Source organism: Aspergillus steynii (genome assembly GCF_002849105.1).
Source record: "Aspergillus steynii IBT 23096 chromosome Unknown P170scaffold_4, whole genome shotgun sequence".
NCBI lineage: Eukaryota > Fungi > Ascomycota > Eurotiomycetes > Eurotiales > Aspergillaceae > Aspergillus > Aspergillus steynii.
The window spans coordinates 735,813-755,247 of record NW_020194401.1 but is presented as its reverse complement, the minus strand read 5'-3'; the positions used below and the strand labels follow the sequence as shown (position 1 = coordinate 755,247).

At 51.7% G+C, this 19,435-nt stretch overlaps 5 protein-coding genes and 1 non-coding gene across 6 annotated transcripts; 2 read left to right on the top strand and 4 right to left on the bottom strand.

The window, feature by feature from the left end:
* Positions 1 to 113: 113 nt before the first annotated feature.
* On the bottom strand, positions 114 to 2,098 carry P170DRAFT_383179 (M20 family metallo-hydrolase). The gene is made up of 4 exons (XM_024845634.1): positions 1,606 to 2,098; positions 1,230 to 1,547; positions 326 to 1,144; positions 114 to 271 (listed from the first exon to the last, which is right to left on the bottom strand). The coding sequence occupies exons 1-4, from the start codon at positions 1,758 to 1,760 to the stop codon at positions 202 to 204; spliced, it is 1,362 nt and encodes a 453-aa protein (XP_024704162.1). The 5' UTR covers positions 1,761 to 2,098; the 3' UTR covers positions 114 to 201.
* A 165-nt stretch (positions 2,099 to 2,263) lies between these two features.
* Positions 2,264 to 3,412, bottom strand: P170DRAFT_358857 (sterol desaturase family protein; the record flags this gene model as incomplete). Its single annotated transcript, XM_024844320.1, has 3 exons — positions 2,264 to 2,541; positions 2,594 to 3,099; positions 3,171 to 3,412. The coding sequence occupies 3 exons, from the start codon at positions 3,410 to 3,412 to the stop codon at positions 2,264 to 2,266; spliced, it is 1,026 nt and encodes a 341-aa protein (XP_024704161.1).
* A 1,920-nt stretch (positions 3,413 to 5,332) lies between these two features.
* On the top strand, positions 5,333 to 8,364 carry P170DRAFT_475186 (putative importin beta-2 subunit; the record flags this gene model as incomplete). Its single annotated transcript, XM_024853231.1, has 3 exons — positions 5,333 to 5,434; positions 5,603 to 8,212; positions 8,263 to 8,364. 3 exons carry the CDS (start codon positions 5,333 to 5,335, stop codon positions 8,362 to 8,364), a joined length of 2,814 nt encoding a protein of 937 aa, XP_024704160.1.
* A 1,599-nt stretch (positions 8,365 to 9,963) lies between these two features.
* Positions 9,964 to 10,073, bottom strand: P170DRAFT_t98. The gene has a single exon. It is a non-coding gene; the product is annotated as a tRNA-Ile (tRNA).
* A 4,173-nt stretch (positions 10,074 to 14,246) lies between these two features.
* On the bottom strand, positions 14,247 to 15,410 carry P170DRAFT_464439 (uncharacterized protein; the record flags this gene model as incomplete). The annotated part of the gene is made up of 2 exons (XM_024852249.1): positions 14,930 to 15,410; positions 14,247 to 14,684 (listed from the first exon to the last, which is right to left on the bottom strand). The coding sequence occupies exons 1-2, from the start codon at positions 15,158 to 15,160 to the stop codon at positions 14,247 to 14,249; spliced, it is 669 nt and encodes a 222-aa protein (XP_024704159.1). The 5' UTR covers positions 15,161 to 15,410.
* A 2,163-nt stretch (positions 15,411 to 17,573) lies between these two features.
* P170DRAFT_436528 (uncharacterized protein) lies at positions 17,574 to 18,284 on the top strand. Its single transcript, XM_024849174.1, has one exon. It carries the CDS (start codon positions 17,664 to 17,666, stop codon positions 18,054 to 18,056), a length of 393 nt encoding a protein of 130 aa, XP_024704158.1. The 5' UTR covers positions 17,574 to 17,663; the 3' UTR covers positions 18,057 to 18,284.
* The last annotated feature ends 1,151 nt before the right edge of the window (positions 18,285 to 19,435 follow it).

Here is a 19,435-nt window from a genome sequence, read left to right as displayed (position 1 = left end):
CTGCATGGCAGATGCCTCAAGTGATCTGTATCTATTGGACTTGATCTCTATAGGATTCTACTTGCTCTACTTGTTTAGAAAGAAATTTCAACATCAAAAGAAATTATATTGCCCATACATTCACTCTAGCAACAGAAATGTATTTTACTACGCTGTATACTTCAACTACCTAGAAATGATAACGCCAACCCAAGCCCTAACTCACTCCCTCTGCGCCCGCAACTGATCATAGTTCACGACAGACTCCAACAAAGCCTGAGCTCCCAGAGCACTATCCAAATTAGCATCGACATCGACCTCGAAAAGCACCAAGGAACCAACTTACCAATCATCCTTCTCGCAATGCTCCTCCGGGTGATGACTGACTCCGTCGCGACACGGCACAAAGATCATCGCCGTCGGACAATGCCGGCTCGTATACACACTATCATGGCCAGCACCACTGATCATATCCATCCACTGCTCGCGCCCGACCAGCGCGTCCGCCGCCTTCTGGATCGCCCGCGTACAGTCACCGTCGAACCGCGTCGCCGCCGAATCCGTATCGAGCGTCCAGTCGAACGCGACGCCCTTCCCATCCTGCGCCGCGATCCCCCCAAACGCATCCAAACACTCCCGCTGCACCGCCTCGACCACCCCGTCCTCCGGGTGCCGGATGTCCAGCGTGAAATCCACCCGCGACGCAACCGTGTTCGTGGACGCGTTCGCCGGCGTCTTGATCACCCCCGTCGACGCCAGCGCCCCATGACGTTGCGCAATCTCATTCGAGGCCGCGATCATCTTCGACGCCGCGAGGAGCGGGTCCCGACGGGCACTGAGCGGCGTCGTCCCCGTGTGTGCGTCGCGCCCGTGGACCGCGACCGACAGCCACCGGTACCCCTGGGCGCCTTGGACCACGCCCAGCGCGCGCCCGGTCTCCAGCAGAATCGGGCCCTGCTCGATATGCAGCTCGAAGTGCGCGCCGAGCGGCACACCCGTCGGCGAACACGCCGCTTCTCCGAGCCACCCGTGGCGCTCCAGCTCAGACCGCAGCGTCACGCCCGGGTCGTGGATGTCGCGCAGATCCCACGCCGCTTGGATGGGGATGGCGCCGGCCCAGACGCCAGACGAGCACATGGATTTGGGGAAGCGGGCGCCTTCCTCGCTGTTATCGTCTCTGTCAGCTACCGCATATTCGACTCCGTTCTCCCAACAGAGTAAGTCAGAAAGAAAGAAGGGAAAAGACATACTTCGTCCAATTCACCAACCCCACATCAAACTCCGTCTCAAACCCCCTCTCCTTCATCGTCCTCAACACCTCCAACGCGGCCATCACGCCCAAAATCCCATCATACCTGCCCCCTCGCGGCTGGGTATCTAGATGACTACCCATAGCCGTCATGGGGGCGCTCGATCGACGTCTCCCCGCCTGCCGAGCAAACATATTCCCCATCTGGTCGACGACCAGCGTGCAGCCCAGCTTCTGGACTTCGTCGGCGAGCCAGCGACGGACGCGCGCGTCGGCGTCTGTGAGCGTTAGGCGCGCCATGCCGGTTTCTTCGCGCGATCTGGGGAATGTTAGTTTTGGTTGGTAGTGGATGGGGAAGGGGGATAAGGGGTACGGACTCGCCATAGCGGTGGGCGGATCCCCATTCGCAGGTCTCGTGGATGGATTCCCACAGTCGCGAGGAGTTGATGGAGAGACTGGAGGGCGTGTTGGTGGAGAGGTGTCTTGTAGGGTGAGATGAGAGGGCGCGGTGCGCGCGCCGTGCGAAATGCATGGTCTCTTGTTTTAATTGCAGGGTTGCTTTCGATAGCACTGGACTTGAGTGTATCTGATTTAGAGGACCAGGCGTGAGGATGTGTAAAGCACGCGGATTTATAGGCTGGAGTAGGACGCCCTCTCGAGACAGAATTTATGGAGACGCTCAAACCCTATCCAGGATGTGCTTGGGTCCGCTCCTGGGATCGTATGAGAGAGCAGGAATGGCGGGCTGTTCTTGTATGAGTGGATGGAATGTGAAGTGGAGATGCGGGTGTTCAGCGCCTTCCGACGACATGCGGTGGAGTCGTCCATGAGGCGTCGCGGCAGACGACCGATGTTACGGCGTACGTTATTCTGTCGCGAAACAAATGAGTCGGTGTCATTATAATAAAATAGGCGATCGGTAATTCATAATATATCATCCAAGAATATCCATAATTAAAATAGTTAAAGCTAATATGATACATCATTGAAGTCCAATATTCCTGACGAGATCACACCAAGACACCCGACATCCACCTACTGGGTCTTCTTGGCCTCCGATTCGTAGCAGCGGTCATCTTCTCCCTCTACTTCCTTGACGAGCCTCTCCATCTCCTGAACCTGCTTCTGGATCTCGTCCTTCTTCAGACGCTCTTCGCGGTCAAAGAGCTCCGGGTTCGGCTTCCGGTAGCTTCCGCCAAGGCGATCCCAGAGGGTGGTGAACTGGCCGTAATTGTAGTTGAAGTAATAGTGGTGGATGGTATGGCACGCGGAGCCATTAACCATCGGCGAATTCAGGGCATACTCTCCATCATCTAGTCAAGTCAGTGGACAAGCCGGTAGCAGCTGCGGGGGATGGATACTCACGAATCATGACCGTCCAGATCGTCACGAAGACAAACAAGGCCAAGTAGGCGATCTTCTGAAGCGGAAACAAAAAGGGGTACAGATGGTAGGGGAAACTCTGACTGAACCCGTCGACCGGGTGGAAGGCATAGCTCGCAAACGGCGTCGACACGATCCATTTATGATGGGCCTTGTGCAGGTGCCTGTAGATCCAGGGGTGGTGCAACCCGCGATGGATGAAGTAGATGCCGCAGTCCGTGAAGGCGATGAACAGCGGGTATTGCAGATAGGTGTAGAGCGCAAAGGGGCCTTCCTCGGGGAAATCATAAAGTTTGGTGTAACCCCGGACCTCGGCCACGAAGCACAGCGCGGTCAGAACGGCCATGCCGGGCATCGATTGCATGGCTTGTTTGATCTCCAGGCGGATCTGGTTGCGGAGGAATTTCGGGTGCTTCATGGCGCGTTTGTCGTACACGACATAGAAGGAGATGGTTGCGCTGATGAAGTACAGGACGGTCCCGAAGCCCCTGTTCGCGATAACTGCCGTCAGTCGCTGTGCGCTCTGCGTGGAAAGGGGCTAATGGAAGTCAATGCCTACCAGGCAACGAGGAAAAGGCTCAGTCCCTGTCGCAGAATATTGTCCCTCGGCCAGCTGCTCTGGACAGCCCATTGGGATGGAGTGACCTCGACATAGCGATTGATATTCTGGTTCAGATTCAGCCATTCGGAGCCGTTGGCAGGGAACGGATGATCGATGAATTTGGCTGCAGGTCTGGGAAAGACGGTCGCATAGAACCGGTCAAGCACCCAAGTGTCAAGTATATCGAGAAGCACATCCATGGCGTACAGTCATCCCAGGTCTCGGTGCGAGAAATGAAAGGGAGAGTGCTAAATAGGAGCCTGGGATGGATTCGAGGAAAGAAAAACAGAACCAACACGTGAGACCGGAAAGGCGCGATCCGCCGTCCAACCAACCGAGAGATGCATGGCTTGATTCTTTGTCTGTCTTGTCGCATGTCAGTGGTTAATTAGTATGATTTCCTCCGGAGCATCGCCATTTGATGGCTCCACCCCGACTAGTGCCGGTGGATCGTCGGATGTCGACTCAACGGCCCCGAATGGTTCGTTTCTTATTATTCATCGGTGCCTGCATCTCATGCTCTGTTGTATGGTAGAAGCACAAGTTAGCTGATCTTCGAGCGAGTCGTATCTCTAGCTACCGACTATCCGCCGGCTGTGTTGCGGAAAGGGGCTGTGCATGAATCAACAGTCAGAAAGCGTCTGAATTGATGCGTCAACTTCTTTGGATTCGTGCAAGACCATGATACTGCGCAATGAACTCTAAGGCATTCAGGGGGGGTCCCTTACGGAGTATATCAGATACGATGTGCAATCTATCAATGTCAGTGTCAAGAATGAGAGTATTGTCGATTTGATGGATTGATGATTGTCTCCCGCATGGAGATATATATTCCTTTGGTAGTCCGCCACAACCAATTGGCAGGTCAACCGCGTAATTTCAGTAATCCGGTCAAATATAGCTAGCCAATATACCAAGAAGTACAATAATATTGTTCTTAATCACCGTCTTCTGGTTCTGTTCAGGTGAAATTAGTCATCATACAGGCCTGAGTCAGCCAGTCAGCTGACCGGTATGTAAGGGGCCTGTATTGAGCACTTTTACACCAGCATTCCTGCTAGAATATATCTACCATCAACATGGTCTTTGGCTAGAAACCCACAGTAGAGACTCAGTAGAGACTCTTCAGACACTAGAGTATATCCGGATGCAAGACCGTGCCTGAATCCGAGTGCTCTCACGCTTGCCTGCCCAAGGCATCGGCAGGTGCACGGCCCTCGTACGGAATGACAATACAGGCCGCACCTTGTGTTGCTTCTAAGGACACTCATAGATCTCGAGTATATCCCTGATGAATCTGTTCTGCATCCTTAGTAGGGCACATAACCGGAGAAAGTGGAGATCGATGTGAGCAATCCAGTGGTCGAGTTGACTTGTCTGCTCTCCGCGGAGCCATTGCCAGCATAAGGCTGCAGATAAACCTTGTCCTGAACGTGGTGGACGGTAGCACTCGGACTGAGCTCAGCGAGATTCCCTGGAAGCAGTGCAGTGCAATAGACTCCGTAGCCAGAAGGAGCGGATAAAGCGGCGAGGCAGCCTGAAAGCAAAAGCGGCGAGTAAAAGGAAGATACGGGTAATACGGTAATCAAGAACCATCGTTGGACTGCGAGAAGATCAGGAAAGATGGGATGCATGAACGACCGATTCGGATGAATTCTTCTGCAGACTCCTTCCCCTGTCCTCCTCCATTCGAGATCCCGAGTCACTTTCTCTTTTCTTAAACACTCCCAATCCCCAGGCTGCTCAGGGTCCTCTGCTCCCCTTTTCCCTTCCGATCATTCTTACCGCCAGATACCGTACGGAACGACCGTCGCCCATCCTTCGCCCTGCTTTGTCTTCGAGGAATCTTTTTTCCTGCTCTCGAGGGCTTCTGAAATTTATTCCTGGGCCTGGCTTTCTTGCGCAATCAGAGGGTTCATTTGGGGACATCTCCACACGCGACGAGCGCCACGAGCAGTCAGACCGACCGACAGAAAAATCAAATCCCAGAAAAAATAGTTGAGCCGCCCAGCGACGGCGGGGTTTCTTGTGCGACGCAAATCCACACACTCTCCCCCCCTCGGCGCTTTTCCCTTTCGCACCAACCCGCCCATTGCTCCCCATCGCTGTCTTGACGCACCATGGACTGGCACCCGCAGGATGAGCCATTGAGGCAGCTGGCCTGCTGTCTCCGTGACTCCTTGAACCCTTACGATCGCAATGCTCAAAAACAGGCCGAACAGGTGCGTTGTTCCTCGAGACTGCTCCCCTCTTGTCTCGACTCGTCCGCCGACTCTCTGTCCTCTCACCCCCTACCCTGGACTCCCGGACTCTAGCAGGCGGACTGGACCCTTCCCGTATGGTATATTGTGAAGAAGAGTGCAGTCTGACTTTCCCCCCTTCGCCGACAGATGCTGGTACAAGCAACCTCCTCGCCCGATTATGTCAACTACATTACCTACCTTTTCAGCACTCCGCAGGTCCCCTCGGTGGTGGGATTCGACGACCAGACCTGGAGCATGGTCCGTTTCGCCGCCGCGATGAACCTGAAGACGAAAATCCGCGTGGCCTACAACACCGTCGCTCAACCCTGCCTGGCCTACATCCGGTCGGCCACCCTGGCCGGACTCCGCGACGAGAACTTTCAGGTGCGGAACTCCGCCGGAAGCATTATCACAGAGCTGGTCCAGCAAGCGGGTCTGCTGGCATGGCCCGAGGTCCTCCACGAGCTACTCGCGCTCGTGGACAACTCCTCGAGGGATACCCCGGCCCTGGCGCAGGAGGCGGCCATGTCGGCGCTCGCCAAGGTCTGCGAGGACAACCGGAAGGTGCTCGAGCGCGATTACCAGGGCCAGTGCCCTCTCGATGTGATTATTCCGAAGCTGCTGGAGTTCACGTCGAACCCCAGTGCCAACGTCCGCGCTACCGCCCTCAAAACCATCCACATCTTCCTCCCGCACCGCCCCCAGGCCTTGGTGGCCTCGATGGACCTGTTCTTGTCGCAGCTGTTCCAACTGGCCAACGATTCGAGTACCGACGTCCGCCGCACGGTATGCCTGACCTTCGCGCAACTCGTGGATTTTGCCCCCGAGAAACTCGTCCCGCACATGGAAGGGTTGGTCAACTACATCATCCTGCAACAGAACAACCAGGAGGATCCTGAGCTCGCTCTCGACGCCGCCGAGTTCTGGCTCGTGGCGGGAGAGCAGGTGAAACTGCAGCAGGCGCTGGCTCCGCACATGTCCAAGATTGTCCCCGTCCTGCTTCAAAGCATGGTCTACGACGAGGACGACGCCATTCGTTTGGCTGGAGAGGGCGACGATGCCGAGGTGGAGGACCGCGCAGAGGACCTGAGGCCGCAATTTGCCAAATCCAAGGGATCCCGGTTAGACTCGTCGAAGCCCGACGGGCAAGCCAACGGCGACGCGGCCCCTGAGGAAGATGACGACGACGATCTCAGCGAGGGTGAGATCGAGGACTCCGAGTTCGGCGACGACCCCGAGGACGAGTGGACTCTGCGCAAGTGCTCCGCGGCCGCTCTGGACGTTTTCTCCAACGTCTACCACCAGCCGATCTTCGAGACCATCCTGCCTTATCTGAAGGAAACCCTGCGGCACGACCAGTGGCCGCAGCGAGAGGCTGCCGTCCTCACTCTGGGCGCGGTCGCCGATGGATGCATGGATGCCGTCACTCCCCACCTGCCCGAACTTGTTCCCTACCTTATCTCGCTGCTGAACGACCAGCAGCCGGTTGTGCGACAGATCACTTGCTGGTGCCTGGGCCGGTACTCCGAGTGGGCCTCGCATCTGGCTAGCCCCACGGAGAGAGCCAACTTCTTCGAGCCGATGATGGAGGGCATCCTGCGCCGGATGCTGGATAACAACAAGAAGGTGCAAGAAGCCGCGGCTTCCGCGTTCGCCAGCCTCGAGGAGAAGTCCGACGCCAACCTGATCCCCTACTGCGAGCCGATTCTTCGACAGTTCGTGCAGTGCTTCGGCAAGTACAAGGACCGCAACATGTACATCCTGTACGATTGCGTCCAGACCCTGGCCGAGTGCGTTATGGGCGAGCTGGCCAAGCCTAACTTAGTGGACATCCTCATGCCCGCTCTGATCGAACGCTACAACAAGGTTTCGGACCAGTCCCGCGAGCTCTTCCCTCTGCTCGAGTGTCTGGGCTACATTGCCGCAGCCTACGGTGACGCATTCGCTCCTTTTGCGCCTCCGCTTTTCCAGCGGTGCACCAAGATCATCTTCGAGAACCTGCAGGAATATGTCGCCTCCGTCAACAACCAGGGGATCGACGAGCCTGACAAGGACTTCTTGGTTACCAGCCTGGACCTGCTGAGTGCGATCATCCAGGCCATCGACCCCCAGAAGAGCGGCGAGCTGGTGGGCAACTCCCAGCCTCGCTTCTTCGACCTGCTTTGCTTCTGCATGGAGGACCCCAACTACGAAGTGCGTCAGTCTTCGTACGCTCTTCTGGGCGACTGTGCCATCAACATCTACCCTCAGCTGGAGCCTTTTATTCCCAACATCATGCCCACCTTGATCAAGCAGCTTGACTTGGACCTGATCCGGGACGATGAGCGGTACACGGGCTTCAGCGTGCTGAACAATGCATGCTGGTCGTGCGGAGAGATTGCCGTCAACGAGAAGGCGGCGCTGTCCCCGTACCTGGACAAGCTCTACCAGGGCTTGGTTGTCATCCTTAACAACGAAGAGATCATTGACTCCGTCAACGAGAACGCTGCGATGGCCTTGGGCCGCCTGGGAATCTGCTGCTCCGATCAGCTGGCTCCTCGCCTCGGCGAGTATGCCGGAGTTTTCTTGAAGTCGATGAGCAAGATCGATTTCACTCGGGAGAAGGCATCGGCCTTTTTGGGTTTCAACCAGGTGGTCATGAAGAACCCCCAGGCGATGGAATCCAGCCTGGGTGACTACTTCCAGGCCATTGCCTCGTTCCCGAGCAAGTCGCTCAACACCGAGGACTACCGTGACATCCAGAGCTCATTCCAGCAGGTAAGATTCGGTCTTTATCCACACTGTATACAGACCGCTAACTTCCCCAGGTGCTGCAAGGCTACAGAAATATGATACCCAACTTCGATTCCTTCCTCTCGCAACTTCCGCCCAACGTTGCTCAGAAACTCCGTTCTGTATATCAGGTTTAGATCTATATCCGGCATTTGTTCAGTGGTTCGTGATGACAAAATCCATGGCGAAAGGCGCATTAAAAATTGTTTTCTTATTCTTCCCTTCACTTCCCCAATATCCCGTATCCCATATTTCAAACTTCCAAACCTATCTTAACCTTTCCCATTTTGGCCGTCTTCCTACTCTATTGGATGGATATGAAGTCACTTAACGATTTTCCTGATTTGCTTTTCATCATGGCGTGTTGTCTTTTTTTTTTTTTCATTTCTCTCCCTTTCTTCCATCCCTGATCTCATTCCTTATGTGGATTTGATTTTCTGTCTGGGATTGATTGCATAGAGCGAAGGTCTGGGTCTTTACCTGGTGGTATGAAGTATGAGGGTCGTGCAAGACACTAGGACTCTGTATAAGAGGAGGGAAACGGTAAAGAGAAGGGACAAATGAAGCGATGCATAACGATGCATAATGGATTGATTGTCTTTTTTTATTATTTTATGATGGGACGAGGAAGCATCTTGTACCATTTGGTAGATAGACTTAAGTAGTGAATCATATACTTAGCTAGTTAGATAGATTATTGTGCAGAAAAGAGAAGGGAGTGAATCTTCCTTATTTTGCAATTCCTTGTTGATGTTGTACTGTCTGTTTAACAATCCTGATTCTTTCATTCATATTCAAACAACCAGTAGTAAGAAAGGCAGGAAGCACACTGAAAGCCCCTCCTACCCAGTCAGTAGCCAAGCATGCTAGCCTCGATGGACAGAACCATCATCCATCTGCCTGCATGAAGACAAGCGTAAGAGTATATCAAAACGGAAATAATCGCGAACTCCCAGACCTCGCAGAATACCACCCCTGTTGGGAAACAGACAGACAGGCTAGACAGCACACGGGATCAATCAATTGCCAATTGCCAGACAGACCCTCACACTAACCACCCACCCACTAACCCAGTGAGTGAATCAGTAATCGCATACAGGGGGTCAACCCCTAGTTCCCTCCCTACCTAGTTAGTTGCCCCGACTAGCTGATCATGTAACCGACTAGCCAACTAGCCAACTAGCCAACTAGCCAACTAGTCCGTCCAGGTAAGATGCGTGGTGTAGTGTATGACGATGACGAAGATGACGGGATAAAAAAAGATGAAACGAGTGATCTGATCTGGGTCTGAGGAGGTTATAGGTTATAGGTTAGTTGGTTAGTACTTAGTAGTGGGTAGTGCAGTGTAGGCTGCAGTAGTCTGTCTGGATTGGTTCTTGGCTTGACATGATGAGGAAGGGCTAGTGAGGGCTCTCTCAGGTAGGAAGGACGCCGATGATTTCATTCAGCCTGGTTGACTTCCTTTTTGGATTGCTGATGAGAGAGGGTTTTCTGTCTGTCATCATTGTTGGCGTCATGTTGCGAGGTTGCCTGATGTGGTTTAGTTGGTTGAATCATCCATCTCGTGGAAGATAGAGAGATAGCAGCAGCCAGCGAAAGGAGAAAAAAGATGATCAAAATGAATCGAGTAAAACAGATTAGAAAAAAAGATTTTCTTTCTTCATTCATCATCAATCAAGAAGAGCTTTTGTTAGGGAGGAAAAAGGAAATCGAAGGAGGAGCAAAAAATGGGCTATTGCTCCCTGTGGGAATCGAACCCACGACTTCGGCTAGTCAATTTCATGGGGAATCCTGTAGTAGGAAATACACCATAAGAGCCACGCCATAACCCCTAGGCCAAGGGAGCACTTTGTGCATGTGGCAACCCTTTTTGCTTAATATTTTGTCGGCCACATTTCCACTTCTCCATGTCCCACCCTCCGTACTCGTATCCTCGAAGATCATAGTCGGCCCGGCCCGTTCGTGCTCCATATTACGGGGAATGCGATTATGGATTCAACACCTCTTTTTTATTGAACTATCTTATTAGCCATTTCAATAGGACCGATTTAGTAGGGCGGTTTAAATGAAGGTCTGGTGTGTAGTCAAGTTCTCGATTTTACAGGACATGGGCGACTCTAAATGGCTCCACCGCTCTGTAAAGGGAGATGCGCTTGCTATAGAGGCACTATGCATTTAGAAGACTAATAACTCAAACTGGATACGATAGGGCATGCTACTGTAGATGAATATCACTGATTCATGATGTGATTGCACTGTACCATAACTTCGTGGCAAATCCCCACCACGACTGTTCAACAGCATTTCCAAAGATAGCAATCTAGATCCTCAACCGAGAACAATATTTCTACCCAACCACATTTAATGAATAGACCTCACCGACAAAAAGATCTCAAAAAGCCACACCATGCACCCGATTTGGCCATCTACCTCTAACCATTGCCCCCCGGAAATAGCAAAATTCACTAGTGCCTCTCAACTCAATACCTGACTGATATCGGTGACTGAACAGAAATAGACTGAGCATGAAACCCGAGACAAAGAACAGCGGATCAAGTACCTCGCTTCTCAAACCTCTATTGATCTATAAACGATAGCCTGTTTCGTCACAGCTACTGAGTCTCACACATCGAGATAGGTAGCTGGGTATGTAGGTCTCTGGTCTGTCTCAATCTAGGGCATCAATAAACTCAAAGTTGAGTTTCTCGTTCGAGTGCTCGCTCGTCCCTAAGGAACACGTTGTTGGTCTTGAATACCTGTCTATGTTTGGCTAATTCGGATAGGGCGTCACGTTATCTACCTGAAGAGATACCATTGCATCATTATCGGGCAAGAGAGCTGTCTGACTCCTAGATACTCAGACCTATCCAAACTACTTCACCTACACTGTATCAATAAAAGCGTAGATGAATAAGACAACCTAAACCAGGTCCCACAGCCCGAAACAATCAATCACTAGCCACGACCGCGACCACCCACTCAAGTCTACACACTAGCCCATCCAAACGCCATCCAATGTTCCGCAATAAGAGTAGTAAACCCAAACAGACACAAACCCGCCAAGAGGCGAAGGAAGACACCGTCTGAGAAACTGGTTTGCATTCTACGGAGCAGATTCAATGATTCTCCTCCGCTCCGCTTAGGGATCGCTTGTCTGGGTTAGACTTGCCGATTACGATTGCTTTGTAGATTCTGTTCTCCGGGCCTTGCGGTATATGGATTATAGTCTGGAGGTTGATACTAGATGCAGTACTTCGGGTCTTGATTGGGTGGTTAGTGTCTAGATCTAGTTGCTAGTTTGTTTTGGGAGAGAGATGGGGTTTAGTATCTATGCGTATGTAGCTGTAAGATAGGAGTACGCTGTAGGTATGTTGGGAGATGATCACCTGTAGGTATGTTGGTATAGCTGTTCTACATTCTAGTGCTTCACTATACACTGTACACTGTACAGCATACAGCATACAGCATACTCCAGTACAGCAACTCCTACAGAGCAGAACACCTACAGATAGAACAGACAGACTAACCCGCAGCAGCCAAATCACCTGAGCAAGAAGAGGGGGCAGCCTGCCTACGAGGCAAAAAATAATAATAATAATAATAAAAAATAAAATAAAATAAAATAAAGGAAGGAGAAAAAAACCAATCACAAGGATCGGAGGCAGGAGCAAAAAAGAAATCCGGAGGACGTGCACCGGGGGGGCCAGAAGACCAGGACATCGTCAATCTGGAAGTATTGAGTAAAGCGTGCCTTGGCGGGAGTGGAGACCGGAGGCTACTGAGGCTCCGGGGGGTTGGGACTGGCAATCTTCTCCTGGTTTAGGATTTGGGGATCATTCATTTCCTTTGTGAGGGTTTCCACCGAGTGAGGTCATCATTATATGATTTGCGCCAATCTCCGTGCCTCTTTGATATTTATTATTATTTTTTTTTGTTTCTGCCAGTACGGGGGATATACGGATCCTCTGGCTAATTCCCCGGGCATCCATGATCCATGGCACAAAAGGGGGGCTGATCGCGGTAATGGCTGGTACGAACTAGTGGGAAATAGGCTTAGAACGGTAAGATCCGCCCCCGACTCCGACTCCGTAGGACTAGGAAGAATCAAAGGCAAAAAATAAAAATAAAAATAAAATTCAAATGAACAAAAGCTGTCGGGAAAGTTTAAAGGTAAGGTGTGGACTGCACCGCCAGGCCGTGCTTTGGGATGCTTGGTTGTGGATGGAGTACCTTCAAGAGATCGACGTCTCTATTTTTGTAGAGTTGATGCTTCCGAAGTTAACTGGCGTTTTGGTTATTGGGATCGGCCAGGCCCCGAGGTTTGCCGAGTGAATCCGAAGGGACAAAATACTGCGTAAAGCACAGACAAGACTAGACAAAGACACTAGAGTACGCTGTAGACAGGAAGGCGATCATATCCCAGGCGGGAAGAGACAGTGAAGCAAGTCAGGAGTAGTCAGCGCCATCCATGTAGCTTACCTCATGGACCAAAGTGGTAACCACCAGGATGGCCCTGATAGGGTCTGTACAGGACGGGATGATACTAGCCCTGGATGCTGAGCTACCTACACTGCTAGTGCTTCATCCACCCAGAGGGAATCCATCCCAGACCGAAAGAGTCATCCTCCCTTGCGCCGTACGCACCGCATGTCAGACGGTCAGCAATGGAGTCAAGGCGGGCAGAGAGAAAATGTCCGCTTGCATCAACGGGGCATCATTAGTCCCAGGTTCCAACGCATACCGATAGCTTAATCCTGCCGCTAACACAGTGGGCGACCGGCCGGGATGGGATGGTTTTTTCATCAGGCCGAGAAATGTCCATGTGAGCGCCGCGATTGGTTGGTGGTGGCGGTTCAGGGAAAAGGGGAGGTTAAGCCAGGCGCGAGTCACCGAGAACCCACCATAGCTCCGTCATGCGTTGATTGGGTTCTGACATGCCTTGCTGGGTGGTTGGCAATTGGCACCCGGCGGGTTTCTTCTGGGGGTTGACAAGGTGATTCATCCTCCGCCCACATGGTTTGAGACCGACAGGGATTCATTCTGCGAGTCCAAGATCTGGGCCTTGAGGGCGTCGAGTCCGACTGGAAAGGGGGTTGAATTAATCTATTGCAAGCGCCCTGGACAGCCTGTGGAAGAGCTGAGGGAGCCAATTAAGGTTGACAGCCTTGGGAAGAGATGAGAGATGAGAAGAGATGTTCATGACTCCCAAAAAAAGGACAAGCGGTGACCCCATCAGGGAACGCCCACAGCGGCTAACCCCATTCGGTGCCATCTCGCGAGAACGCTCTTAGCGAAGGGGAACCGTGCAGGGATTCCCAGGGTGGCTTCCAATTGGTGTGGTGGTTTTGGATCGTGCAGATTGGCCGCTATCGAATGCGGAGAGTGGCCGGCAGCTGCTGATTGGGTGCCGTCACAATGGCGGATCGGGTATCTCCGCTGCTACTGGATGGGGTTAGCCACGGGGGTCAGTCCAGGTCAGCCTTTTTTTATTTTATTTTATTTTTTATTTCATTTGATTTGGTTTTAGTTTTTGGCCAAAAGAAAATAAAATAAAAACTGACACAGCCAAACCTAAGGCATCAATGGTAGGGTTGACCTGCCACCTGCCAATCCATGGTAGCCATGCACTTTATTTGCCAGGTCGGCTTCAGCTCCCAGGCATTGGGAGCTTGTTCTTACTTTATTGGTTTCATCAAAGAAATGCGATTTCGTCCGGTCCAGACTCCAGACGGACGAGATTGGGTCGCCTATGCTCCGCACAGTCTGTCAGAACTCGCTGGCAACGGAGGACAAGAACGCTGGGCAGGCAAACAATTCGACGCGCAGTTTCGGCGATATGATCATCATGATACCAGCCAAGCCTCGACGACCGAAGGAGTAAGGTGGTGGTCGTCACATGGCAGCCTTCATGATCAGACTTACATAGCAGACTAAGGAATTAGGCAGCGCAGGGGGCGTTATTCCTTCGTTAGTCGTGACCCTTTCCTTCCCTCTGGTCTAAATGAATTAATAATCTTCTCTAATCCCAGCTAGGGAGGATGATGCGCTCCCCAGAAAACGTGGCATGAGGCTTTTGTGCAACAACGCATGCAGATTTCTCGCCGTGCTGATGCAGGTTGAGGGGGCCTGGCAAGCTGTCGTCAGACTCCAGGCCATCAGGCCATGCAGGCAGGTTCAGACACGCAGACACACAGACACAGACACAGACACAGGCAAGACACGGACCTGACACATCCCGAGGTATCTTCTGCTCGTTCTTTTCCCACCGGCGACCACCGTGGTTCCCGATGCTGAAGGAGATTTTGTTTTGACAGGCCATTCCGTGACCATGGACCCGGCCCGTAGCCCCGGATAGATAGCCAGAGAATAGCTTCAGAAGGCCTGACACCGTCTCGAATAACCCTGGTGCCGAGACTGGGTGGAGCAGGATTACTCTCCTGGGCGACTGTGCACTTGCCTAAACCGGCAACCCAGTATTCGTCAAAAGTTCTGATCGCCTGCGCCGGCCAATCACTGGCGGCGGGGCTCGACTGTGGGCCGTTCTTTTTGTTTTTCCTTTTCTTTTTCTTTTCTTTTTCATCTCACATGGTCTGTCATCCTTGCTAGTCGACTCCCTCCCACCCCTTTTTCCCCTTAATTATGATCACCGTTGATCCAGATTAAAGTATTCTGGAGATATACACCATCATACTATAACCATACCAATTCCTCGCTGAATGATGGCGACTGCCCCATTCGAGCAAAACTAGCGAATCTGACATGGACATGGACATCGCCGATAAGGACGGTCAGTTTCATCCGGCCGACTGGAAATGTGCTACGCCGGCTGAAACTTGTGCCACCGCCGTCGCCATTCCCTGCCCCCGGGACAATCATCCTTCCGGCCTCAGCGTGTTTTTCCTTCCATAATCCATCCCTCAGTCGGGCTTCCATGTTTCTAGCGGTGGTTTCACATCATGCAGCCTATTTGGTTCTTCTCCTAATCCCTGATAGTCCGCTAACCCCTGCGTGCCCAAAATATCGCGAAGAAAATAAAATAATAATAATAATAAATAAAATCCAAAAAAGGAGGCCGATTGACGATTCCAAGCTGGCGGTGCCAGGGTCATCTTCAGTCTTCACCATTCAACTGTAGGGCTTGAGAGGTGCCCCACCGCGGGCAACCTCCCTCAGCCGCAACCACATCCTCAAAAGGGGACAAATGGACCAGGCCAAGATGCCTGGGCGATGGGTGGATTCGTCCACGACGGGGTCAACGTGACTCAACGTCGTCGCTGTCAGTGGGATGCCATTTGCTCCGTCCACCCGTGGTGTATCCGAGGCTATCGCTCGACGGAGTAGTCACCCTGTGGAGACTAGCGACTTTACACTTTGGCAGCCTCGTTCTAGGAAACCTTCGTGAGGCATATCTGTGTTAACGGGTTGAGTCAATCTCGTCGATTACGTAGGACCTACTACTAGACTGGCCTACTTCGTACTTCGTCCTCTGGATGTTCATTATTGTTCATATGTTGACGTTATTTTAATATCCTTGGGCATACCAGACCAATGTCTTGCCGGAGGGGCCGCCAAAGTAAGGCTGCCTGCCGCCTTTCTTTGTCGGCATGTTTATTGTATGCGAGGTATGGCCGACCTCCGGGACTTCCGCGTTACACCATCTCGCCTCGGTATTCCCATTGAGATGAGACATGGCGAACGACCATCTGCGTGCCGCTGCTATTTCATTCCCTAACCCCCGTCAAAGAACAAGACTTGCCGTCGATAAGACAGACACTATTGAGGTTCTGACTGCGACTTCTGGCAGGATCGAGACTCGCTTGTTTTGTCCGCTTTGAGTCTACGGCCATCGTGCTAAGATAAGGTACGTCAGGAATAGAATGGCGAAAGGACATCTTCCATGCTTTAGTCCGAGTGCTAGGGCTCTAGGAGTAAGAGTAGGGGATCTCTCCTGGTCCACTTAAAATGGGGGTGGAAACTAGAAAGGAAAGGGAATCGGAGAAAAAAAAAACTGAAAAAGAAAAGAGAGCTAAAAAGCAAAGAAAGAAGGATCAAACAAGGCTACTGTTTGTTTACTTTTCTAGTTATCCTTAGTTACCTACTTAGTTCGCTATGATAGCCTAGAAAAAACAGCAAAACTTCCGGCACATCTGCATCTACTGCCTTAGTGTCGGGATAAAACGGCGCACGAGGGAAAAAAAAAAAAAAAAAAAAAAAAAACCACCCACCAGGGGGGAGATGAAACTTTCCGTCGAGCAGGTAGACTGGCAGACAGAGGCCAGAGGAGACTTGATTTCCACACTGGCGACCTGTGTGGTGGACTACAGGACTACAGAAAACAGGGTCCATCCCAGTGCGGCAATAAGGTTGTTACATGACCATGAGGTGGCCCTCGTTAGTGTGGTTTCATACACTCCGGTGGATTTTCAAGTCCGGCGGACGATGCTTCACGGGACGATGTGGTGGATTCCATTGATTAATTTAGATTACATCGGTGGTGGAGGGTTCGCGTCCCCTCCTCTATGGAGTAATAGACAGTAATAGACAGTGCACGGGGTTCGGTTTAGAAGTCTGCCTTGCAAGGCAGCCTTGATGGAAGCTTTCGCATTTCTCGGGCATGACCATGGCCACACGGAGGATGAGCAAAAAGAAAAAAGACAAAGAAAAAGAAAAGAAACTCCGGGCTGAGCAAGCGACCGCTCTTCTGCAAAAGGCCACGCGAGAAACGGCAAGCCCTCCAGGTCGAGGCAAGGGGAGGAGGATGTCCAGTATCCATGCAAATGCAACAATCTCACCCACACGCGGTCGGTCGGCCATGTCAAAACCACATACAGGTCGCGTTCGAAATATGTAGGAAAAGCCCCTAGATCGTACAGTAGTGAGCCGAGCCTAGATAAGTCTTGCATGGGCGTACGGAGCGCGTTTCATCGACGCTCGTTCAACCCTCAGAGTCAATATACTTCCAACCCCCCAGACGCAGTAGGACTAGGCTAGGGCCTTCTTGCTTTCTGTTCCCTGCGGATCTCACTAAACCGGACTAGAGCCAGAGGGACTAAGTAGCGGACCCAGGACAGGGACGGGGCGAAGGATTGACTGGACCTTACTTTAGGGGTTAGTTAGACGATCACCGTGACCGTGGCCGGGAAAAGGGAAGATCGGTGATTTCATGGAAGCGCTCCCCCCGTCACTAGTCCTCCGCGTTAGGAAGTAAACCTGCAGGTGGGAACGTACGCAGTAGTTGGTTAATTGGTTAATGGCGGTAAATTAGTCAGAGACGGATTCGGACCTCCGTGATACCGTGAGGATTGGATCTAAATCCTTTGATATTCTGATAGAGCTTACAGTGTATGGAGTATGTGATAAGAGTCATCTGGTGATGTGATATGAAATAAACTGCTTATGGAATATTCCATCTTCCTATATTTCCGCTACATGGCACATGTCCCCTACGCAGGACTGCAGGCATACCGACCCCGCCGAATCCATGACTAAACCGCCGTCCAGGCCTGGCCAGTCCAGCGGGTGTCATTGCAAAAGGCGAGCTCCTAGCGGCAGTCAGGAACCACAGGACAGACAACCCGCCGTTGGCTTGGATGCTCCATCGCAAATCTGCTCAGGCTTCCCCACCCAGCCTTATCCCCAAAGGGCAGGTTCTCGGCTCGTCCCCGTCGCCCGTCAGTCGTTGACTTGTCGTCCGACTTTTTGGGTCCAACTCAAACTAAGCAGAGCTATGGTTAAGGATTCCGCTGCCACGGGCTTGGCGGGGAATGTGACCTTTTTTTTTTCTGGTTTTTTGCTTTCCCTCTGGTTGAAGGCGGGAATAACGTTATGATGGCGAGGTCTGGCAGATGACATTATTAATACCATCAGTAATCAAGAGCGGTCGGGCTGGGGTGACGATGCCAGGGCCAGAGTCTCGAATAGAACGAAAAGCCGAGATCTGCGAGAGTTCTGGCATCTGTGGGAGAGAGCGAGGCTTAGACGGTCTCCTCAAACCTTACCTACTCCGGCCAGGGAGGAAAAATAAGATGAGACGGAGCTTGGCGGCCAGCCCACTCCGTGTGGATTGATCATTTTGGCGGGAGAAGAATAGGAGGACAGAGGGTGAATGGGGGATGTTCTGTCAAAAGTAAAACCGCGATCAGAGTTCTCTTCCCCGTCCAGACGGGCCAGAAAAATAAAAAGAAATAAAAATAAAAATAAAAATAAAAGAAAAGAATTCCACCAAAAAAAAAAAAAAAAAAATCAAGAGAAAAGAAAAGAATAAAAAACCCGTCAAATTAGACTCCGCCTTTGGCAAGTCCACGGTCCAAGCATCCCTGGTGAGCCACTAGGGAGGCCGTGCAGGGGACCGAAAGGGTGATGGATGGGTGGTGGTGGTGCTGCCATGTGGCCCAGGATGAGTCTGAGGATTCCTCTGATTGGCGGTCCAGCCTGACCCCCTCCAGCTGAACCGACGGGGGGTCATTCCAGACCGGTCCGGACACGCCTTTCCTCGTCGGGTTATTGGAGAAGTACGCAGTACATCCATCGCAGACGGAGGAAAGAGAAATAAAACGGATGGAAATCAAATAATCGGCCATAACGCGGGAGCAAGAGGCTCAACACTCCCAGTCCACTCCGGAGTCCCTTAGATTATTACTCCTATTATGGTTCTCGCGCTTTTCCTTTGCCTTCGCTCGTCTTCCCCACCGTCACGTCCTTCCGAGTGACTCCTCCGTATATCTCTTTTCTTTTTCGTCTCTTGAGATCTTGTACATTGTCCAGTCGATCAGCGTCTGACCGGCTTGTCTCGTGGCGCTCGAACAGATTCCAGAGATTGACAACTAGTTTGATTTGATCGATTTTATTTATTTTTTCGGATTCCTTTATTTTACTTTATTTCTTATTTTATTATTATTATTTTTGCCTTTTATTTTTGATCCAGGCTTAGGATCGTGCTGTGCTCGTCCTAAGTTTGATTATCTGATACTCGTTTTATTTATTGATTTATTATTATTGCCCGCCATTGTTCCTTTTTCCTGGAATTTGATTATTGATTGTAATTCCCCCAAAATCGGATCCTTCAGCTGAGCGCCAGTGGCTGCAGGCATTCTTACCGGCCGGCTGGAGCGCTGCTAGTATTCTTTCGTCCTGCACCTCTTATACTCGTCCTCCGCCGGTTCCTGCCTGACTGCTGTCGACCCTCGAACTAAAATTTATCCCCCGACC